General features: G+C 39.2%; 1 protein-coding gene across 3 annotated transcripts in view; it reads left to right on the top strand.

Annotated features, from left to right (window-relative positions):
* Positions 1–4,080: 4,080 nt before the first annotated feature.
* The window catches only part of NKAIN2 (sodium/potassium transporting ATPase interacting 2), a 1,209,657-nt gene continuing 1,191,426 nt past the window's right edge, over positions 4,081–22,311 (top strand). For all 3 annotated transcript variants that reach the window (XM_063441261.1, XM_063441259.1, XM_063441260.1), the window contains exon 1: positions 4,081–4,482. In XM_063441261.1, coding sequence (XP_063297331.1) covers positions 4,429–4,482 — 54 coding nt within the window. In that variant the 5' untranslated portion in view covers positions 4,081–4,428. The remainder of the gene's footprint in view (positions 4,483–22,311) is intronic.

Genomic DNA, 22,311 nt, shown 5'->3' with positions numbered 1-22,311 from the left:
TTTTAAATTAACAAGTTTATACAAAAAGATTTGGACAAACAATTATACAGATCATAAGATCTTAGGGAGCATTTAACAGAAATATTATTATATGTTAATGGTATGTCTCTTCTCCCATATGATTTGGAAGTAGAGACTTACCCTTAACATATAATAAAAAACTGTATTTATCTATTGAAATCTTCATTCTTTGGCCTAGAGATGAACATTTTAATCGCGTTTGTCATCAGAAAAACACTAAATTGGATATTTTTAATAAATAAAACATTATTACTTCCTACCCCCCTCTTCTTATTCAGACACATGTCCCTCTTACTAACCCTCCATTTTTAAGCAACCACTTCCACCATCTTCTTTCTTTCCTCAGTCACCCGCACAGTGGTGAAACTAATGTGGAGAGGGTCGTTATGCAAGCATTTGTTTGGGCCCTTACTAGCACTTGGGTGGCCATAACGTAGTTTTCCATCTGTTGACCTCCCACAATGCCGTGCCATCTGGGGATTTACTATTTGCCCATTCTTACTGGGTTGTACAGGGAGTGCAGAATTATTAGGCAAGTTGTATTTTTGAGGATTAATTTTATTATTGAACAACAACCATGTTCTCAATGAACCCAAAAAACTCATTAATATCAAAGCTGAATATTTTTGGAAGTAGTTTTTAGTTTGTTTTTAGTTATAGCTATTTTAGGGGGATATCTGTGTGTGCAGGTGACTATTACTGTGCATAATTATTAGGCAACTTAACAAAAAACAAATATATACCCATTTCAATTATTTATTTTTACCAGTGAAACCAATATAACATCTCAACATTCACAAATATACATTTCTGACATTCAAAAACATAACAAAAACAAATCAGTGACCAATATAGCCACCTTTCTTTGCAAGGACACTCAAAAGCCTGCCATCCATCGATTCTGTCAGTGTTTTGATCTGTTCACCATCAACATTGCGTGCAGCAGCAACCACAGCCTCCCAGACACTGTTCAGAGAGGTGTACTGTTTTCCCTCCTTGTAAATCTCACATTTGATGATGGACCACAGGTTCTCAATGGGGCTCAGATCAGGTGAACAAGGAGGCCATGTCATTAGACTTTCTTCTTTTATACCCTTTCTTGCCAGCCACGCTGTGGAGTACTTGGACGCGTGTGATGGAGCATTGTCCTGCATGAAAATCATGTTTTCTTGAAGGATGCAGACTTCTTCCTGTACCACTGCTTGAAGAAGGTGACTTCCAGAAACTGGCAGTAGGACTGGGAGTTGAACTTGACTCCATCCTCAACCCGAAAAGGCCCCACAAGCTCATCTTTGATGATACCAGCCCAAACCAGTACTCCACCTCCACCTTGCTGGCGTCTGAGTCGGACTGGAGCTCTCTGCCCTTTACCAATCCATCCATCTGGCCCATCAAGACTCACTCTCATTTCATCAGTCCATAAAACCTTAGAAAAATCAGTCTTCAGTCTTGAGATATTTCTTGGCCCAGTCTTGACGTTTCAGCTTGTGTGTCTTGTTCAGTGGTGGTCGTCTTTCAGCCTTTCTTACCTTGGCCATGTCTCTGAGTATTGCACACCTTGTGCTTTTGGGCACTCCAGTGATGTTGCAGCTCTGAAATATGGCCAAACTGGTGGCAAGTGGCATCTTGGCAGCTGCACGCTTGACTTTTCTCAGTTCATGGGCAGTTATTTTGCGCCTTGGTTTCTCCACACGCTTCTTGCGACCCTGTTGACTATTTTGAATGAAACGCTTGATTGTTCGATGATCACGCTTCAGAAGCTTTGCAATTTTAAGAGTGCTGCATCCCTCTGCAAGATATCTCACTATTTTTGACTTTTCTGAGCCTGTCAAGTCCTTCTTTTGACCCATTTTGCCAAAGGAAAGGAAGTTGCCTAATAATTATGCACACCTGATATAGGGTGTTGATGTCATTAGACCACGCCCCTTCTCATTACAGAGATGCACATCACCTAATATGCTTAATTGGTAGTAGGCTTTCGAGCCTATACAGCTTGGAGTAAGACAACATGCATAAAGAGGATGATGTGGTCAAAATACTCATTTGCCTAATAATTCTGCACTCCCTGTATTTGTGAGCAGTGTTTGTGCATCTGAATGTAGGTATGCTTTATTATGTACACATACACACAACTTGACACATACATACACACACTCACAGATACACACACTTTGGTACAGAAACACACACTGGCACATACACACCCTTTGACAGACAGAAACACATTTTTATATTTGTAGCCTGTTAACATACCTTGCTAAACAGAGGCTGATCGGAGTCAGACACATGTTCTATTACGGTTTCCTTACAACAGTTACTCAATGCTGCCCTTTCAATTCTCATATCACAGGTACTCCTTCTCCATTCTCATGAAGTCACACTTTTGTCCCATGTTTCATATATCCATATCATAGTTACAGGGGAGTGGAATTTCTATCGCCCAACTCTTAGGATATGTAGTTTTGGCCGCCAGTCCTGACACAGATAAGAAGCAGGCTGCTACAGGGGACATGAGAGCATCAGTTCCAGGTTAAGGAGCATGTGATCTGCACCCCCCAGACCATGCTAATCACTCTCTTGCAGTCTGGCTCTCACTAATGTGTTACAGCTGAGCTGCCAGGATCTCCAGCATGCACTCTGACTTAATAAGCACTAGAATTGCAAGAATACTTATCGTCTACACATGCCTAAGGTGCAGATGACATGCTCCCCCACTAGATTACTATTGACTTTTACCCCCACAGGATCACCAGGGACTTTTTAAGCCCCTAGTGATAACACTTCTGATTTTTCAATTTCTCAGGTATTAGTTTAATAGACTCCCTATCATTAGTAAGGGGGGATAGGTGGAGTTAATTTAATTTAAGGTGAGGGCTATTGGCTTGGGTTTCCCAGTTGCAATGACTGCCCAGTCATTAATTTTAAATATTTTATAGTAATATTGCCCCACCCCTCATGTTTTTTTTTTATTATTATAAATATACATATAAATACTCTCTTCTGCAACTGTCACTAGTTTAATACTATCCTTACCTTTTTGTGTCATTTTACCCCACTCCCTCTAGCATGTAAGCTCATTGAGCAGGGCCCTCAACCCCTCTGTTCCTTTGTGTCCAACTTGTCTGGTTACAACTACATGTCTGTTCGTCCACCCATTCTAAAGCGCTGCGGAATTTGATGGCGCTATATAAATATAATAATAATAATAATAATAATAATAATTTTCATTTGGTGGCTGGTCAACCTCCACATAGTTAACCCTCACATAGCAAATGGTTTTTATAACTATTTGCCACTGGCTGCTAGCACTGCAAATAATACTTGAAATTATCATTCACTTGCAAAATCAAGTGAATGATATTTAGCAAATGTGCATTCTACTGGATGGTTTTGGTCACACGTAAAACCAGTGCTTTGTAAATATTCCATATCCTGTACTTTGTATAGGGTTCCGCTGTGTAAGCACTGATTTTAATCCGGATCCTGAATGCATTCGGGTGATTGTAGCAGATTCGCCCAAACCTACCAAATTCCAACCGCATACGGGAATTTCCTTTGAGTTCGGAATTTGGTCATTTTAAGCGGATTCTGTACATCCAGACAAACTCCGTTGCTTAGTGACAAACCATGTATATGTATCAAAGAGTGAAACTACTAAGTTTAAAACCTGGTCAGCACTCTATATACCAGCTGAATATTGCAGGAACTAAGCTAAAGTGTGTCCAAGAAACTGATCGTTCAAAATGGACAGAATTTTTTTTCATCAGTAACAGAATTAACAATTCCTAACTGTATCCCTCTGAGTGTCTACTCTAGTACAGTCATATTTTATCCAGGAGTGCAGAGGTTAAACTTTTGCATTGTGTATCCTCTCCACAAGGTGTTCCAGAGTAGGATATATGAATGGCAGATGACTGAACTAAGAAGACAAGGATGAGAGAGAGGTGGCAAAGACACAGAGAGAGGATTCCCCCTAATCTCCCCTCCTCTTTCTCCTCTCACACCTCCTCCTTCCCCCTGTATGGATGTGAGAGCATCCCTCCTCAGCTGTGTGTAAGCCATGCTCAGGAGCTCTCATTGCTTGCAGCATGCAGGGGTAGTGAGATGCAGTCAGACTGCTTCTGTTATCTGCCTGCAGCACAGGGATATGTGAACAGCTGTAGAGATCAGCCCCTTGTGTCCATTTCCAAAACCCTTTGGCTGGCTGCTCTTTCTTATACCAGTAAAGGTATGCTGATGCTGCAGGTGAGCTGCTAGGTCCTAATGCCGACCGTTTTCTTGCCTTGGACTAGAGGTAAAAACGAAATCCAAGCCACTTACAAAGCATTTCTTCAGCCCATCAGCTACCTGACTTTTCTGGGAGGCGGCTGAAACAGAGTCTTCTTGGAGATCAGGCTTTTGGAAAAAATGGGCTATTGCAGTGGCAGGTGCACACTGATATTTATCTGTGGGATGCAACTGGTAAGTGACACATATATCCTTAAAACACTTGGGTGTGTTACTATGTGAAAAGCTGTAATGTCATTGAAATCCCTGCTTTTTGAAAATTGTAAATATAAGTGCTTCTATTTAAGCAAGTGGGAAAACAAATCAGTGACATACACTGTGATAAAAACGTAGACTCAGATTTTTTTTATCATATTCAATTTAAGTTTGGAGAGGATGCAATTTTTAAGGTAATTTAAACGATTATATCAAGAGGGTACCATGCCCATTTATCAAAGAGGACCAAAAAGACAGGCAAGATGAATGTACAATATAAATTCCCAATTTCACTGGCTTTGAGGTTTGTAAACCAGGAATGAGGTATTACTCAAAATCATTAGCATTGGTTGTAAAACATTCCTCGATTGTTTAGTGGAGTAAAGGGTTAAGCACAGTGTTTAGGGACCATAATGTGACAGAACATGTCTTAGATCAGATGCTGATGTTACCTAGTCAAAAAACATGTCATCCAGTTTAAAATGAGGTATTAAGTATAGACTAGTTTACCTCTGTTTACTGAGATGTAAATGTAACTCTAAATTTTATTGGATGTATTTTTTAAATAAAAGTTTAGAGAATTTCTGTAATTCCACATACACCTTATAACTTATATGGCAAACAGCTACTGCTAAGTTCATCAGAAAGACCAATGACAGTGACAATGTGTGGTGATTATGGTAACTACTATTTGTGACCTGCAGTAACAGTTTACAAGTAACAATAATGCAATGCTTATACTGTTAAAGAAATGTGTTTTGGGTGCATATAATTAATTTAAAGAAATTAATTTTTAATATTTACTTCAATGTGTCTACAAGTGCAATTGGAAGTTTAGTTGTGACAGGGCCACCAGACTGGATGTGTTTGTGCAAAACATGCCAAGCTGCAAGGAAGGCTCTTGAGTTTGTCAAATATGGGGTGCACTTCACACCATCTGGTACAATAATATAGGCTGGTATTTTGTGGTTAATTGATTATTGAAGGCTGGCACTCAGTGGTAGTTTGTAAAATTGCATACCGAATTTAATATTCTCTAATTCAAATTATATTTATTTATTGTATCAGATAATGTTTAGTGTACACATTTAAATTAGTGTTATACAAATCTCTATTTTATTGGCACGGTTAATTATTTTATAGACTGCCAGATCCATTGTTGTATGGAGTAGACCCTAACTGGGACCAAAGCCATTTTTTTCTTTGTTTTGCATTTCATATATTTTGTGTGCCAATGTCACTTTTACAGCATGCTGTGTAACCGAATAAAACATGGGGCTTTATCAGCTAAAAGTCTGTACCTTGCTATCTTACAAACATATATAAGTACATCTAATACTGTTAAGTGAGGCATTGCTTGTGATTAATGCTCGTGGAAAACAAACGAAATGATTTAAAGTGCATTTTAATGTCATACATGATGTGTCTGTATGGTATATGCTGGGTTGGTTATATTACTTTGCTTGTTTCCTTTGTTTGGGTTTTTTTTAGACATTATTTTGGAGATTATTCACTAAGCAGTAATTGTGAATTTGCAAACATGATGGAAATATTAAAGAAAAATAGCAAATTTCAAAAATTAAATCACCAGTTCTAATGCTTTACCTAGTTTGAATATTTTGACCTGTTTCTTTTCAATGTGATTGTCAGTCCTTAAAATTCATTTAGTGTTTGAACATCTAAATAAATTGCACTTGAGCTGCAATGCTATAAACCATATCTTAAATTACCAGAAATATAATGGTTCAAAAAAAGGAATTTCTAGAATTTGTTACAAAAACCCCCTGAAATTACTAGAGTATAATGATCTGTGTAGCAGAAATAAAATGCTTTACCTGAATGATACACTACCAAAGAAAAACACTAGTTGGCGCTAGATCTATAAATTATCAACTTTTGAAATCAGTTTAATGTTTTGCTTTTCGGTTTTCCTGAATGGAATGTTAGCAAAAGAAAGTATGTGAATGGCATTTTAAGATTATCAGGCAAACAAAGCTTGTATGTTGTTACACTAGTTATTCTATTATTATTATTATTATTATTATTATTATTATTATTATTATTATTATTATTATTATTATTATTATTATTATAAGTATTATGCTTGCCTTAATATGATTGTGTATTAAGCTTTCCTGAGGCTTTTAATGTTTGCAATGTATTACATTTTTTTTTGTTTAAATACACCTATTGTGTTAATCGACTTAATAATGAAAATAAAGACAGGATAATTAAATGCAAACCTATAAAGGTATGAAAAAACTTGTTTGAACGTTCTTCAAATGTAGTTTATTATCTTCATTTTTGATCAGACAAATTAAAGTTTGTTTTGTTTTTGTTTGTTAAGTGCTGTTGTAAAATTTCTGCTGATTTGAAGTGGATTCAATTCATTAATAAACTGACAGTGTTTGTAATGTCTGCAAAAGTTTCAAGATTGAATATGCCTGTGAATATTATGCAGGCATTTTAAAGTATGGTGAAAATAATCAGAAACATTATAGGCCAGGCATAGGCAACCTTCAGCACTCCAGATGTTTTAGACTAGACCTCCCATGATGCTTTGCCAGCATTATGGGTGTAAGAGCATTATGGGGGATGTAGTCCACAACATCTGGAGTGCCGAAGGTAGCCTATCCCTGTTATAGGCCAATGACCTATTACGAATTGTGGTTCTTTATGTTATGCTATCTTTGATTCTACATCATGATTCTTCTACCAGTTATTGGTACTGAATTAACATATTGCAATTTTAGACAAAAATGCTACATATTGTACATGCACAGATAAAATATTAATAGTTTCAAAGATAATTATTTTCACAATGTTGAAACTATAATTTACAGTACACATTGCTATAAGTTGTTGTTACACATTAACACATATAACACATAATATGGTGATATGAGAATAGTAAATCATTATCGGGGGAAATTTATACTTTTGCTATTGGAGAAATATCTGAAATGAAATCAAAGAACTTTCTATCTAACCAGATTTTCTGAAAGGTTGCAATATGTACACACATGAAAAATATAATTAGACAGACAGACAGATGGATGATAGATAGATATCCTAAAACCCTTGTATTTTATTAAATCTCTTATAATTACAGAAACATATCATGTCTTCAGATATAATGAACTGGCACATCTATAGACATTTTGTAAGCAAGTTAGGGATTTGCATTATAAAAACGGTGGCATTTTCAATATGTTTGTGTACTGCTGGCTTTGTTTAATTATTAATGGATTCTTAGTGTTGGTACAGCAGTATGATTATACTCACAGTGACATGTATATGTATATATATATATATATATATATATATATATATATATTTTTACAAATAGAAGGCAGGTGTTTATATAATGATTGGGCTTTATAACAAGCATATAATGAAATGTTATTTAATGTATATATATATATATATGCACAGTTTACTTCTAACCTCCACATAACTATAGAGTAAGTAGAACAAGCTCCAGTGCACTTTTTATCTGTTTCCTTTTTTTTTCCCATGTAATGATCCAAAACGAGGCCATTGGAATCTCTCTACCAGATTCACTTTAATGTAGGGCTAACCATTCATCATTCCATTCTCCATCAAAACCCTTCTATTAAAATCAGCGTTTTTAATGATAAGCACCAAGGACAGCATTCAGAGATAATGTGTTAATTACAAGGAGATTTGCAAAAGCAGGAAATTCTACTTTTCACCTTGCAGGAATTATTGCAAAAAATGGGACAAAATATTTGAGTGATATGTGTTTGGCATTTTTATTCAGCAGCATCAGCAAGATATCAGAGCAGGACAGACAGGTTGGTATTTATAGCATCAGGTCCAGCAGCAGGAGTGCATCAGTAGTGGACCTCACAGCTGCTTACAACTTCGCAATTGAGTTGTTTGCTGTCACTGTCCACTAATGTTGTGGCCTACATTAAAATGAATATCTTATTGCTTTGTGCAAGAATGAATATTATCTATTTTTTTTTCACTGTAGTAGTACTTTACATTGTAAAAGTACTTTATACTCAGGCAGTGTATTATTTTCTTATTTAGCAGTTATTGCTGCAAGTCCTATAACAGCAATTTAAACTTTAACCTATAACTAGGGATAACAATGAAACCGTGAAATCTTCCCCACAAACATTAATTAATTAATACTCCTGGGAAATTAACATTTTCAACATATTTTGCATAGAGAAGTCAGTCTATATGCTCTTATTGCCAGGTGTGTGCAGAAGCATAGAATTTACATTATCCACCCACAGTTTCCATACACTACTTACATAATACTGTAAAACATACATTATATAGATGGATAAACCACAGTATTAAAACCATCTACATAAAATGGTGTAAGTCCCTCACTTGCTGCCAAAGCAGCTCCGATGTGTTGAGAATTGGACTCCACAAGACCACAAGATCTTTATGTCTATTTGACCTCCGGCAAATAGACATAAACAGTAAATTCTTTAATTACTGCAAGCTGCGAGGTGGGCCTCCTTGGATCAGATTTGTTGTGCCAGAACATACCACAGATTGAGTTCTGGGAAATTTGGAGGCCAAGACAGCACCTTTAAATCGTGTTCATTCCTGAGTAATTTTTGCAGTGTGGCAAGGAAGATTATCCTGCCACTGCCATCAGGGAACACCATTGCCATGAAGGGGTGTTTATGAGGTCTGCAACAATCTCTATGTAGGTGGTACGTGTCAAAGTAACATCCACTTGAATGCCATGACCAAATGTCCTTGATTTTACTACTTTTGGTAGGTTCTAACTACTGCATACCAGGAACACCCCACAAGACTTGCGATTTTGGAGATGCTCTGACCAAGTTTTTTAGCCATCACTATTAGGCCTTTGTCAAAGTTATTCAGATCACTTTTCTTGCCCTTTTTACCTGCTCCAAACACATGAAATTAAAGAACTGACTGCTCGTTTGCTACCTAATTTTTCCCACCCCTTGACAGGTGTCATTGTAACAATATAATCAATGTTATTCACTTCACCTGTCAGTGGTTTTAATGTTGTGGTTGATCTTTGTATACATTATATACCCCCTTTTTTTTTTTTCCTTGACAAGAATCGGTATTTTCTACATTTCTAGTGTACAAAGTTTGAATCAGTTTGGAGACACACTTTTAAAATGTGTTTCAAACCAAGGCCTAGGTTCTGCTATAAGAGATTATCTCTGATAAACAACAATTTCCTTTAGACCAGGCTTCCCCAAACGCCAGCCCTCCAGATGTTGTCTAACTACAACTCCCATGATTCTCAGCCTATTTATTTCATTCATAGAATCATGGGAGTTGTAGTTCAGCAACATCTGGAGGGCTGGAGTTTGGGGAAGCCTGCTTTAGACGCTCATGGAGTTACAAGAGTTACTGTTCAAGAAAAGGAGATGAGTTTATCTCTTTAAATAATCCAGAATCGAACTCTACATTGTAAAGATCTAAATTTAATTTCTTTGTCCATTGCTTTTTTTTTATGTACTAGCCATTATTTTGAATAATATAGATATCAAAGTCAATATTTTTTTAAACCATTTTTAGAACAATGTAATAAATGTAAACAGATTAGAGACTAAACATTACGATTCTTGTTAGATTATATTGATAAAATGCCCTCATTTTACGTATCCTCCTCAATTGCAATGCCTGCCCTGGCTGTTCTGTTGTAGTTATGGTACTATGAGTACCCTGGCCAATCAAACTATCTTTTAACTGTTTCCACAAGAGACTGACAGTTACTGACAGTTACCTTTTAACACTTGGGGTGCCTTATATAATGTACAGATAGCCGTTATGTATTAATGCCTGTTCAGCAAGCAACTCATCTTAAATAAACATGACGGCCGGGCTGGCATACAATCTGCATTTAACAGATTGTCACAATGGGCATTGAATGTTTTTGGTCTTAAAGGGATTAATAGTTTCCTGAATACACTGCTTCACACTTCATTACGTTCATCAGCATAAAATGGTTTCCTTTGGATAAAAGCCATGCATGAAACAAGAGACACATTAGCACGCCGTTTCAAACACATGAAAGTCCCGTAGTATGTTATTGTCATTTGCTGTGTGTTGACATGTCACTTCCTGTACAAAAGGAAATATGCAGCAAGTGGCCTCCTCAATGCAGAAATGATATGTGTATGAAGAAGCAAACATTAGGCAGCAATTTACTTTACGATTTATACATACTTTTCTGCTTCATTATCATTGCTGATACGAAAAGCATGAAGAATTATCTTTGACTTTGTAGTTCACAGTTGCATAGAAAAATCTGTATGGATTGCTTTCCATTTTCTTTCACCATATCAACATAGCACAGTTAAATAATGGTATTTAACAAAAGTGAAAAGTATTCAGTGAAAGGAATTTTATAAATGGAAATAAAGATGTGTAGAATACAAATATATCTACAGCTACGAACATGGGTTCATAGAAAATGTGTTTAAATGAGTGACTTTTCTAGCTGCAGTCTTGTCTTGAATGTATTTTGTAACTGTTTGTAATTTTATTTCTTGGTGCCAGCAAAAAACAGTGTAACGTGTATTTTCTGGTTTGACATGTTCAACAGAGAGGAGAAGATGAGGACAGGATTGTAAGACACTGCTAAAGAGAGAGAGATCTTATCTTGTGTGTTGAGAATATAGTGAACTGACCAGTGGGTGGATATCCACTGATGGTGATGTTGATGAGGAATCAATTATTCTGTAGCAGTGGTTCCTAAACTAGTCCTCATGGCCCACCAGCTACCCAGGTTTTATGTATTTCTTTTTTTTTATTCCAATTGAGATACTGACAAAACCTAAACTGTTTATTGGACATGAGGACTGAGGACTAAAGTAAAGGCAATTTTGAGGTCCTTCTAAAATACTCAAAGCACAGAAAAGGTTCTTATTTAACCTGTTCATGTTATTTTATACCATCTGATGTACTGATTATATACAATATAACCTATATAATGTGCTGGTTTCTTTAACTAGTCAGAGTTAGGGAGCATTGATGTTACACTGAAGCAAGGAAAGGTTGAATTTGGTATTAAATGTTATGAAAATAATCATTCTAGAAACACGTATTGTCTTGTTGCTTGTAAAAAGCAACTACTGTTATTTCTGCGAGAAGGTCATGAGTGGCTATGAGTCAGGAGGTAGGACAGAGCTGCTGAAGCATTGCAAGAAAATCTTTGGCTTTGACTGTGATGATGGAATTTATATATAAAAGAAAATCTCTGAGAAAAATAAGATATCTGCTATAATAAAGGATAACAGAGTTATCTGGCCTTAGGTAGAATAGATATTGAGCCTGATGAGTGACTTTAAAATGAGTGCTCATCATTCAACAATTTGGGGTATGTAATTAGATGAGTGAGCGTCTGTAATTAAACTCCCCAATTCACCCCAGTTAACAAATGTTACAGTAGGGAGATATATAGAGGTAAAATATATTCTCCTAAGAGAACAGTGTAGAAATCAATGTGTCTAATCTTTGAAAGTAAAAAAAATAAAATAATTGATTGTGTTGTTTGAGTAATTACACATGAATAGCACCACAAACTGCAGAGCAAAAGCCAATGTCCTTCTCAGCAATCCTTGCATTTGCATAGTGACATGTGTAGTGACATTCCAAGTAGCATTTTGCTAATGGAATTGTTAACATTACTTGTGAGACTGTGAAATGCATCATTATTTTCTGTTTTGTGGGAATGATTAAAATATAAATAATTTAAAGTGGGGGAATAGTTAAAGGGATTGTAAATGTAACCTTTACCATTTTCTTTAAATGAGTGTAAACATTTGATCATTTTATGAACCTGGATAGATGCTCAGATACAAAACCTAATGAAGAGATTATTTTTGCATTGCAGTTACAATTTAAGCATGTTATATGATTTCTAACAGAATATTTCAATATACCGGTATAAATAAATGGATGGATATTGAAGGCTTATAATTATTAAAAATGATTAACAAAGTTGTATTTTACTTTTTTATTTTATTTATTATTTATTGCATTTTCATTTTACAAAATACGGACATAACAATACAATACAATAATTGAAATCAATATCGCAAATGTAATCTTATTATCCAATTAACTTATTACTTTAAATTTATAACACTAACAAACATAGACAAACAGAGCAGACAAAGGTCACTGGTCACCTGAGGAAGATATGTAGAAATAAGAGTGATATAATAGTTAGAATTTAATGAGTAGAATTAATTCCTTCATTGTTACCTCTTATCTTGGAACCAAAATATATTGCTTCACTTTTTGTATTTAGACAAACAAACAAATTAGAGGTCAATTTGTAATCAATGTAGTTTTTTTTACTGATAAAATAGACTTATACCATTGCTCAATATGTACAAGGGTTCTAAAATATCTATATCCCAATTATTCCAAGTTTTAGGTTTTTGATCTTTGTCATTTATTCTCAAAATTTCATAACAAAAAGAAATGGTCTTAGACTTTAAATCCTTCTCAAAGAGTTTGTTAATTTTTATTTATTTAGAGTATCATGGTTTTCACTTGGAACATGATTTCCTATATAGTTTTTTACTCTACGATAAGTAAAAATCTCTTTGGAGGATATATTATAAATTTGCTGCAAAAGGTTTTATCTTATTATCAAGTGTAATATCCGGGATTGACATAATACCAGCTCCAATCCAGTATTTTAAGTTTAAATCTAGTACATTACCTTGAATAGTAGTGATGGGACTACCTTTAGAGATTTTGTCTAAGATCCCATTCTTCTTTCTATATTTAAACCAATCATAGTATAGTTCTTTTAAGTAAGTATTATCAATTTATACCATTCGCTTGGTGCTTGCTCTTTCATCGAGCCAAATCAAGGCAGAGAGATCCCTAACCTTTAGTAGGGACGACTCTACTTAATACCATGGCTCGTTGGCTATGTTCGAGGTCTGCCATCATCTCAAATGGAAGATCCTACTCTCTTCATAATATCTAATAATATTTGGGATCGCTAAGCCCCCTTTGTTGGTTTTCTCCATTAAATGTGAAGCTGAAATTCTAGGCTTCTTAGGACCCCATATATAATTCATAAAGAGTTTGTGTACTTGTTTCAATTTAATTAATGATATAGATAAAGGTAGCATCCTAAAAGCGTAGGACCATATGGGAAGGATATATGATTTGATAGCATTCATTCTTCCCAACCAAGAAATACCAATGTTTTTCCATTCCTTCAATAATTTTACACTAGTTTCTTTAAAAAGGATTTCTAAATTTTTTTATACCCATCTCTCTTAGATTTTGAGAAAAATAGATCCCTAAATACATAAGGCTATCTGAGGTCCATTCAAAAGGATATTCTAATTTTAGAATTTCCTTTACCGTAAGACTGAGATTTATGGACATTATTTGAGATTTTGCAATACTTACTTTATAATTAGAAACTTCGCTGTACCTCCCGACTTCCGGAATCAAAGCAGCCAAAGAGGCTACTGGCTCTCAGGATAAGAATGATATCGTCTGTGTATAGGCACAACTTGTGGTCAGTGTCATCCAATGCAACACCCTTAATTTGAATATTAGCTGCCAATGGCTCCAGAGTCAGGATGTACAGAAAAGGGGATTCACCTGTCTGGTGCCATTTTGAATTGTAAACCAATTGGCAAAAATGCCTGGACCCTCCGCTTTAGCCATCGTTTCATCATATAGGGCCATTTTTGCTGACCTTATTGGACCGGTGAATCCAATTTTCTCTAGGGTCTTTGCCATAAATCCCCAACTGTCCCTGTCAAATGCCTTTTTGGCATCCAGAGACAGGGCCATCAGTTAGCTGTTACTAAAGAGTAGATTTTAAGATCAGATTGATTAAGGATATTGGTCTATAATTTACGGTGGAGGTGGGATCCTTTCCCACTTTTAAGATTGGGGAGATGGAGGCCTGCAAAACTTATTTTGTTATTGATCCCTTCATTCTAATTTCATTAAAAGTGTTGACCATATATGGGACTAAGTAATTTTTTAACTTTTATAAAAAAGATTAGAAAACCCGTCAGGTCCTGAGACTTTATGCATTTTAAGATTATTGATTACATCCACTATGTCTTTTTCAGAAAAATGTAAATTTAAATCCACTATTTGTTCATCCATTAATCAGGGGAGAACTGTTCCTGCTAAATATTTACCGATATCTTCTTCTAGTGGGCATGACGGGAGATTGTACAACCTTGCATAATAATTATTAAAAGCATCACCAATAGCTTTAGGATCAATGAGACTACTTCCGTTAAAAGTCTATTTTTTAGATTCATTTTTCAGCCTTAAGATTTTTCAGGCTATTTGACATCATTTCATCCACCCTATTACCCTTATAGTATTACTTCTGGTTTAGCTTTTGTAAAGCATAAGTCGCTTTAGACCAAAGGATGGTATTAATCTTTTCTTCTATTGTAGTTATTTTTATGATCAATTGTTTTGTAGGGGAGGCTTTATTTAATTTATTTAGATTATATAGTTCAAGATATAACAAGTTAAGGGGAAGCTCATATTTTTGTCTTCTTCTCTGCGCCTATCTTTATGATATATCCTCGGATAACACTTAAAAGCACACCAAACTGTCCCTGAAACAGCTGGGATTGTGAATATTTTGACTTTTTTATATTATTCCATCTTTTCACACCTTTTTTTCGCAACCTATTTTTTTTATTTTATCTAATGCTGTCTATGTTTAGGGTTTGAGGGTATCCCCTATACCCAGTGTTTGCTGCCTAAGTCTAGTTAGTTGTTTCCTTAATGCTTATCCATTTATGTGTTTTTCAAAAAGTTCATTGAGAATATATCTGCCTTTGCCCTGTGATAGGCGTTTCTTATATTAAAGAGAATCAAGGGGCTAAGTAGCATTTCAATACCGTGTTAGAGGCAAATCAAATTGTAAGTAAGTTTTAAGTAAAGACTGCTACTTATTTGCAAGATTGTTAAGTTGATCAAAATCACAGGTAAAAATATAATCATTTTTCTGTTATCTTGCTTTGAAGTCAGATGGAAATATAAAGCACTTGTCACATTATGCAGAAAACATAAATAGCTTAATAGTTGCTAAATAAGTCAAAACGTGTGAAAAGGTGTATGCATATAAACGTTTTTTTATGAATTACACCTTAGATTTTATTAATATTCATGTCACAAGTGCCATATGATCCCCAAATCTTTGGTCAATTAAGCACAGTAACAATAGTGTGAGCTGTCTTTTATATTAAATACTATTGCTGTAGATTTGCTTACTGAGCCAGTATACATATTTCAAGAAGAGGCCTGGCTCAGATTGTGTTTTCACCAGAGATTTAACAACTACAGTTGAAGATCTATGCACATCTGGCCTCTAATCTTGGAAAATACAACTGAAGCGAAACAGACTTTTCTGTCAAATGAGACTTAAATTACAGTACCATTTTGGTGGATACTTGTAAACATTAAGTGACTAATATTCATTTTTAGCAGAATTTATAAAAAAAAAAGGAAACCCTTCATGTACTTTGCCCAAAACATAAAGCTGCTTAACGTCCATCTACTTTATTCTCTGAGGTGACTGGCCCCACGCAGCTATAATCAGCTCTGAGCATTCTGTCTTAAGCTCTTTTTTTTTTCTCATATAACCAACTCTTCCAGTAGATTTCATATTACTACAATATAGTCATCTTTAAATAAATGTAGAACTTAATTGACTTTCAGCGAGTCTCTTTCATCCTATCTGCAATGTTTATAAAGTGCAGATACATTTTCTTCATGCATTAAATAATCACTCCAAACACCTACTAGAGCATCACCTTTTTGACTTGTTATCTGGGACCCTTCATTACTTCAGCTGATGACCTCAACTAATGAACTAGCCATTATTATTATTATTATTATTATTATTATTATTTATTATTATGTTATTAATTATAGAGCACCAACAAATTCTGCAGCGCTTTACAGTGGGTGGACGAACAAACATGTAGTTGTAACCAGACAAGTTGGACACACAGGAACAGACGGGTTGAGGGCCCTGCTCAATGAGCTTACATGCTAGAGGGAGTGGGGTAAAGTGACACAAAAGGTAAGGATTCTATTAGACTAATGACAGTTGCAAGAGAGGATGCAGGGTTTATCTCAGGACAGCTAATAGAAGTTACTATAAGGAGCTTCTGGCTCTCTGGCTTAACAGCATTTTGCATCATCATGATGTTGAATGTGAAGACTAGATTATTTAAAATGTTCACAAGTGCACTTGATTGAGAGCCAGGAGAGACTCACTGACTGACAAATGTAAACATTATCATGTCTGTGGTACTGTAATTCTTATATTTGCATACATTTTATATAAAGAGGAAAATGGTACATGGAGTACACACATGTCGTTTGGCATGTGTTCATCATTGAGCATCTTTTGTCTGTTTCGTTCATGATTCTTTTCTCTCAGGAATTGTACTGTAGGGTTGGAGGAAGGTTGATGTGGTTCCTATATTCAAAAAGGGTTCACAATCTTTGCCTGGAATTATAGACCTATGGGCCTAACTTCTGTGGCTGGGAAAGTATTTGTAGGATTAATACATGATAATTTTAAGGAACTCATTGGGAAGAACATTATTAGCAAAAATCAGCAAGGTTTCTTGAAACATGGGTCTTCTCAAACTAACTTAATTGCATTCTATGAAGAAGTAAGTAGAAGTAGAGACCAGGGCGTTGCAGTGGATGTGATCTACTTAGATTTTGCCAAGACATTCAATACGGTTCCACAAAATAGGTTAGTGTCAAACCCAAAGATGTGTCAAGATAAAAATACTTGTACTTGAGTAGAACATTGTATTATAGTACAAAGAGTTGTCATTAAAGGTACATTTCCAATGATCTTGAAATAGGCATTGAACTTTGTGTTTCAGTGTTTGTAGATGATACAAAACTCTGTAAAGCAAGCATGTCAAACTCGCGGCCCGTGGGCAGCATGCGACCCACAATGGACATCTTTGCGGCCCGGCGAGCCATGAGTACATGCTTAGTGTTAAAGCAGAGTAGGCACCTGCTTTCTCCACATTGCAGGTGCCTACTCTGCTAAAATGTACGCGGCCGGGAGGAGAGGTCGCTTCTCCTGACATCATATTCTGGCACCCGGTATCACTAAACTGCATGCTCAGGGCCGCCATCAGGGCATGACAACCGAAACGGTTGTCATGGGCCCGGCGGTCCTGGGGGGCCCGGACTGCTCAGGTCGTCCGGGCCCCACATTCAGTGGAAACATACCGGGTCGCAGGGGGCCCTGCGACCCCGGTATGTTCCCACTGGGCCAGCCTCTTCTCCTGGGGGGCCCAGCAGCCGGTCACCTCAGGGCCCCCCAGAGGCTGGCCCTGCTGACACCCGGCGGGCGCGCGAGGGAGCACTCTCCTCTGAGTGCTTCCTCTTCAGCTCCCTCGCGCGCCGCGTACTGATGCCGGAGCCGGAAGATGACGTCATCTTCCGGCTCCGGCATCAGTACGGTGCGCGAGGGAGCTGAAGAGGAAGCACTCAGAGGAGAGTGCTCCCTCGCGCGCCCGCCGGGTCACCGGGCGTCAGGAAATTTGAGTGGGTGGGGGTGGCGGGGGGGAATTTGAATGAGTGGGGGGGAGAGGGAAGGCAGGAAATTTGAGGGAGGGGGGAGGGAGGAAATATGAATGAGTGGGGGGGAGAGGGAGGGAAGGGAGGAAATTTGAGGGGGTGGGGGTGGGGGAATTTGAATGAGTGGGGGGGAGACGGAAGGCAGGAAATTTGAGGGAGGGGGGAGGGAGGAAATATGAATGAGTGGGGGGGAGAGGGAGGGAAGGGAGGAAATTTGAGGGGGTGGGGGTGGGGGAATTTGAATGAGTGGGGGGGGAGGGAAGGCAGGAAATTTGAGGGAGGGGGGAGGGAGGAAATATGAATGAGTGGGGGGGAGAGGGAGGGAAGGGAGGAAATTTGAGGGGGTGGGGGGATTTGAATGAGTGGGGGGGGAGGGAAGGCAGGAAATTTGAGGGAGGGGGAGGGAGGAAATATGAATGAGTGGGGGGAGAGGGAGGGAAGGGAGGAAATTTGAGAAGTGGGGGGAGAGGGAGGGAGGAAATTTGGGGGGGAGAGGAAGGGAGGAAATTTGAGGGAGGGGGAGGGAGGAAATATGAATGAGTGGGGGGGAGAGGGAGGGAAGGGAGGAAATTTGAGTGGGTGGGGGAATTTGAATGAGTGGGGGGGAGAGGGAAGGCAGGAAATTTGAGGGAGGGGGGGAGGGAGGAAATATGAATGAGTGGGGGGGGGGAGGAAATATGAATGAGGTGGGGGGATAGGGAGGGAAGGGAGGAAATTTGAGGGAGTGGGGGGGAGAGGGAGGAAATTTGAATGAGTGGGGGGAGAGGGAGGGAAGGGAGGACATTTGAGGAGTGGGGGGGAGAGGGAGGAAATTTGGGGGGGAGAGGAAGGAAATTTGGAGGGGAGAGGAAGGAAATTTGAGGGAGGGGAGGGAGAGGTAGGAATTTGAGGGGGGAGAGGAAGGGAGGAAATTTGAGGGAGGGGGGAAAGGAAGGGAGGAAATTTGAGGGAGGGGGGAGAGGAAGGGAGGAAATTTGAGGGAGTGGGGAGAGGAAGGGAGGAAATTTGAGGGAGGGGGAGAGGAAGGGAGGAAATTTGAGGGAGGGGGGAGAGGAAGGGAGGAAATTTGAGGGGGGAGAGGAAGGGAGGAAATTTGAGGGAGGGGGGAGAGGAAGGGAGGAAATTTGAGGGAGGCGGAGAGGAAGGGAGGAATTTTGAGGGAGGGGGAGAGGAAGGGAGGACATTTGAGGGGGGGAGAGGAAGGGAGGAAATTTGAGGGGGGGAGAGGAAGGGAGGACATTTGAGGGGGGAGGAAGGAAATTTGAGGGAGGGGGAGAGGAAGGGAGGAAATTTGAGGGAGGGGGGAGAGGAAGGAAATTTGAAGGAGGGGGGGAGAGGAAGGAAATTTGAGGGAGTGGGGAGAGGAAGGAAATTTGAGGGAGGGGGGAGAGGAAGGAAATTTGAGGGAGGGGGGAGAAGAAGGAAATTTGAGGGAGGGGGGAGAGGAAGGAAATTGGAGGGGGGAGGGAGGAAGGAAATTGGAGGGGGGAGGGAGGAAGGAAATTGGAGGGGGGGAGAAGGAAGGAATTTGGAGGTGGGGGGAGAAGGCAATGAGGGGGGGGAGAAGAAGGCAGTGAGAGGGGGGGAGAAGAAGGAAATGAGAGGTAGGGGGAGAAGAAGGAAATGAGAGGGAGGGGAGAAGAAGGAAATGAGAGGGAGGGGGAGAAGAAGGAAATGAGAGGGAGGGGAGAAGAAGGAAATGAGAGGGAGGGGGAGAAGAAGGAAATGAGAGGGAGGGGGAGAAGAAGGAAATGAGAGGGAGGGGGAGAAGAAGGAAATGAGAGGGAGGGGGAGAGAAGAAGGAAATGAGAGGGAGGGGGAGAAGAAGGAAATGAGAGGGAGGGGGAGAAGAAGGAAATTGACGGGGGTAGGGGGAGAGATTGACATCCATCACACACACACACACACACTGCACCCCTTGCACACAGAAAAACACAATGCATTACACACAGACACACATACACAAGCAATGCATCCCTTACACACAGCAACACACAATGAAACATAGAAACATAGAATGTGACGGCAGATAAGAACCATTCGGCCCATCTAGTCTGCCCAGTTTTCTAAATACTTTCATTAGTCCCTGGCCTTATCTTATAGTTAGGATAGCCTTATGCCTATCCCACGCATGCTTAAACTCCTTTACTGTATTAACCTCTACCACTTCAGCTGGAAGGCTATTCCATGCATCCACTACCCTCTCAGTAAAGTAATACTTCCTGATATTATTTTTAAACCTTTGTCCCTCTAATTTAAGACTATGTCCTCTTGTTGTGGTAGTTTTTCTTCTTTTAAATATAGTCTCCTCCATTACTGGGTTGATTCCCTTTATGTATTTAAATGTTTCTATCATATCCCCCCTGTCTCGTCTTTCCTCCAATGCACCCCTTCCACACACTCAGTGCATCCCTTACAGACACACACACTGCATCCCATACATACACAAACTCACCTTGCAGCCCTTACACATACAAACACAGATTCACACAATGCATTCCTTACACACATCAGGACACCCCCCCCCACCCCTGTGAACAAACTCATTGGTGAAACATGAAGGACCCTGGGACCCAGACCTTGAGCTGTGTAAAGGGCCCTCAAAAAATGGAGCTGCTTCTCGTTCTCCCAGAACATTGATTTTTGTGACCACAGTTACAAACCGCCTCCAGAGAGCCTGTTCTACACCAGACCAGTGGAGCCAGACGGCAGCTGAAGCCCATCATCATCCTCATCTGGTTGTAAGTAGGCAATCTAGTATATTATTCGTGGCACTAATCTTTAATTTACCTCACATTAAAGGGACACTATAGTCCCCAGAACCACTGCAGCTTAATGTAGTGGTTCTGGTGTCTATAGCCTGTCCCTGCAGGCCTTTTATTGTAAACACGGCGGCACTGCAGCACTGTGTTAGTTAACATGGCAGATCATATGGGTGGGGCACTGTGATGTCACATGGGGGGGTGGCAAACTTTACTTTTGCCTAGGGCGGCAAAAATCCTTGCACCGGCCCTGCAGACACTGCATCCCTGTGGGCGGACTCGGGGGGGACTCGGGTGCAGGCGCCGGGGGGCCCAGACCTTGAGCTGTGTCAGGGGCCCCAAAATTTCTGATGGCAGCCCTGTGTGTGTGTAAGTCCTCATGCATGTGTGTCTGTATGTATGTATGTTAGTATGTGTCTATCTGTCACTATGTATGCCTGTGTGTCTGTATATGTGTGTATGTCTCAGTATGTGTGTGTCAGTACGTATGCCTATATGCGTGTATTTCTGTTTCAGTATGTGTGTCTGTTAGTATGTATTTTTGTGTGTGTGTGTGTCTGTGTCCTTTTGTATCAGTGTGTGTTTTTGTGTCTGTGTGTATTCCTGTGGGCGGGATTTGGAGGCGGACCCTGTGGGCGGGATTGGAGGCGGGCCCCAGGGGGCCCAGACCCTGAGCTGAGTTAGGGGCCCCAAAATTTCTGGTGGCGGCCCTGTGCATGCTTGAGGGAGCAGTGAGCAGCAGGAAGGAGATCTCAAGATAGAAGATCCCCACTGGACCCCAGGGATAAATAAAATGATTTGAGTGTGTGCAAGAATGTGTAAATGAGTTCCCGTGTGTCTGTCAGTGTGTGTGTGTGTCAGTGAAATATGTGTATCTGTGTGTGTCAGTGAGTGTCTGTGTTTCTGTCTGTGTCAGTAAGTGCGTGTGTCTGTGTGTGTCAGTGAGTGTCTGTCTGTCTGTGTGTGTGTTTGTGTGTCTGTCAGTCAGTGTGTGTCTGTCAGTAAGTGTGTGTGTGTATCGGTCAGTGTTGCGATGGCCGCGGCTGGACAGTGGAGGACCTGGAGGTGCACGGAGGCACGCAACGCCACGTCACATTACAACATGATGTTGATGTGCTCCACCTTCACAGGGTTTCAAGAAGTAGCAAGAGGATCCACTTTGGCATAGGGTGCGGCCAGCGCCATTTGGGGTATACCAGAGGCTGAACTCCAGAGGCACATACTGGCAGCAGCTTAGGACTGGGATTTGGTATATGGGGGGGATTGTGATTTAATGGAGGGGGCGACTGGGATTTAATAGAGAGGGTGATGTCGTTTAGTAGAGGGGGATGCTGTTTTTTTATACTGTACTTTTCAAAATAAACCTACATTTCTATGAAAATTTAAGTTATTTTTTTTTTTGCGGCCCACATAAACTTAAACCTTTTTA

Source organism: Pelobates fuscus, chromosome 2 (genome assembly GCF_036172605.1).
Source record: "Pelobates fuscus isolate aPelFus1 chromosome 2, aPelFus1.pri, whole genome shotgun sequence".
In the NCBI taxonomy this organism is placed as follows: domain Eukaryota; kingdom Metazoa; phylum Chordata; class Amphibia; order Anura; family Pelobatidae; genus Pelobates; species Pelobates fuscus.
The sequence above is the reverse complement of the archived record's forward strand: the minus strand, read 5'-3'. Positions and strand labels throughout refer to the sequence as shown.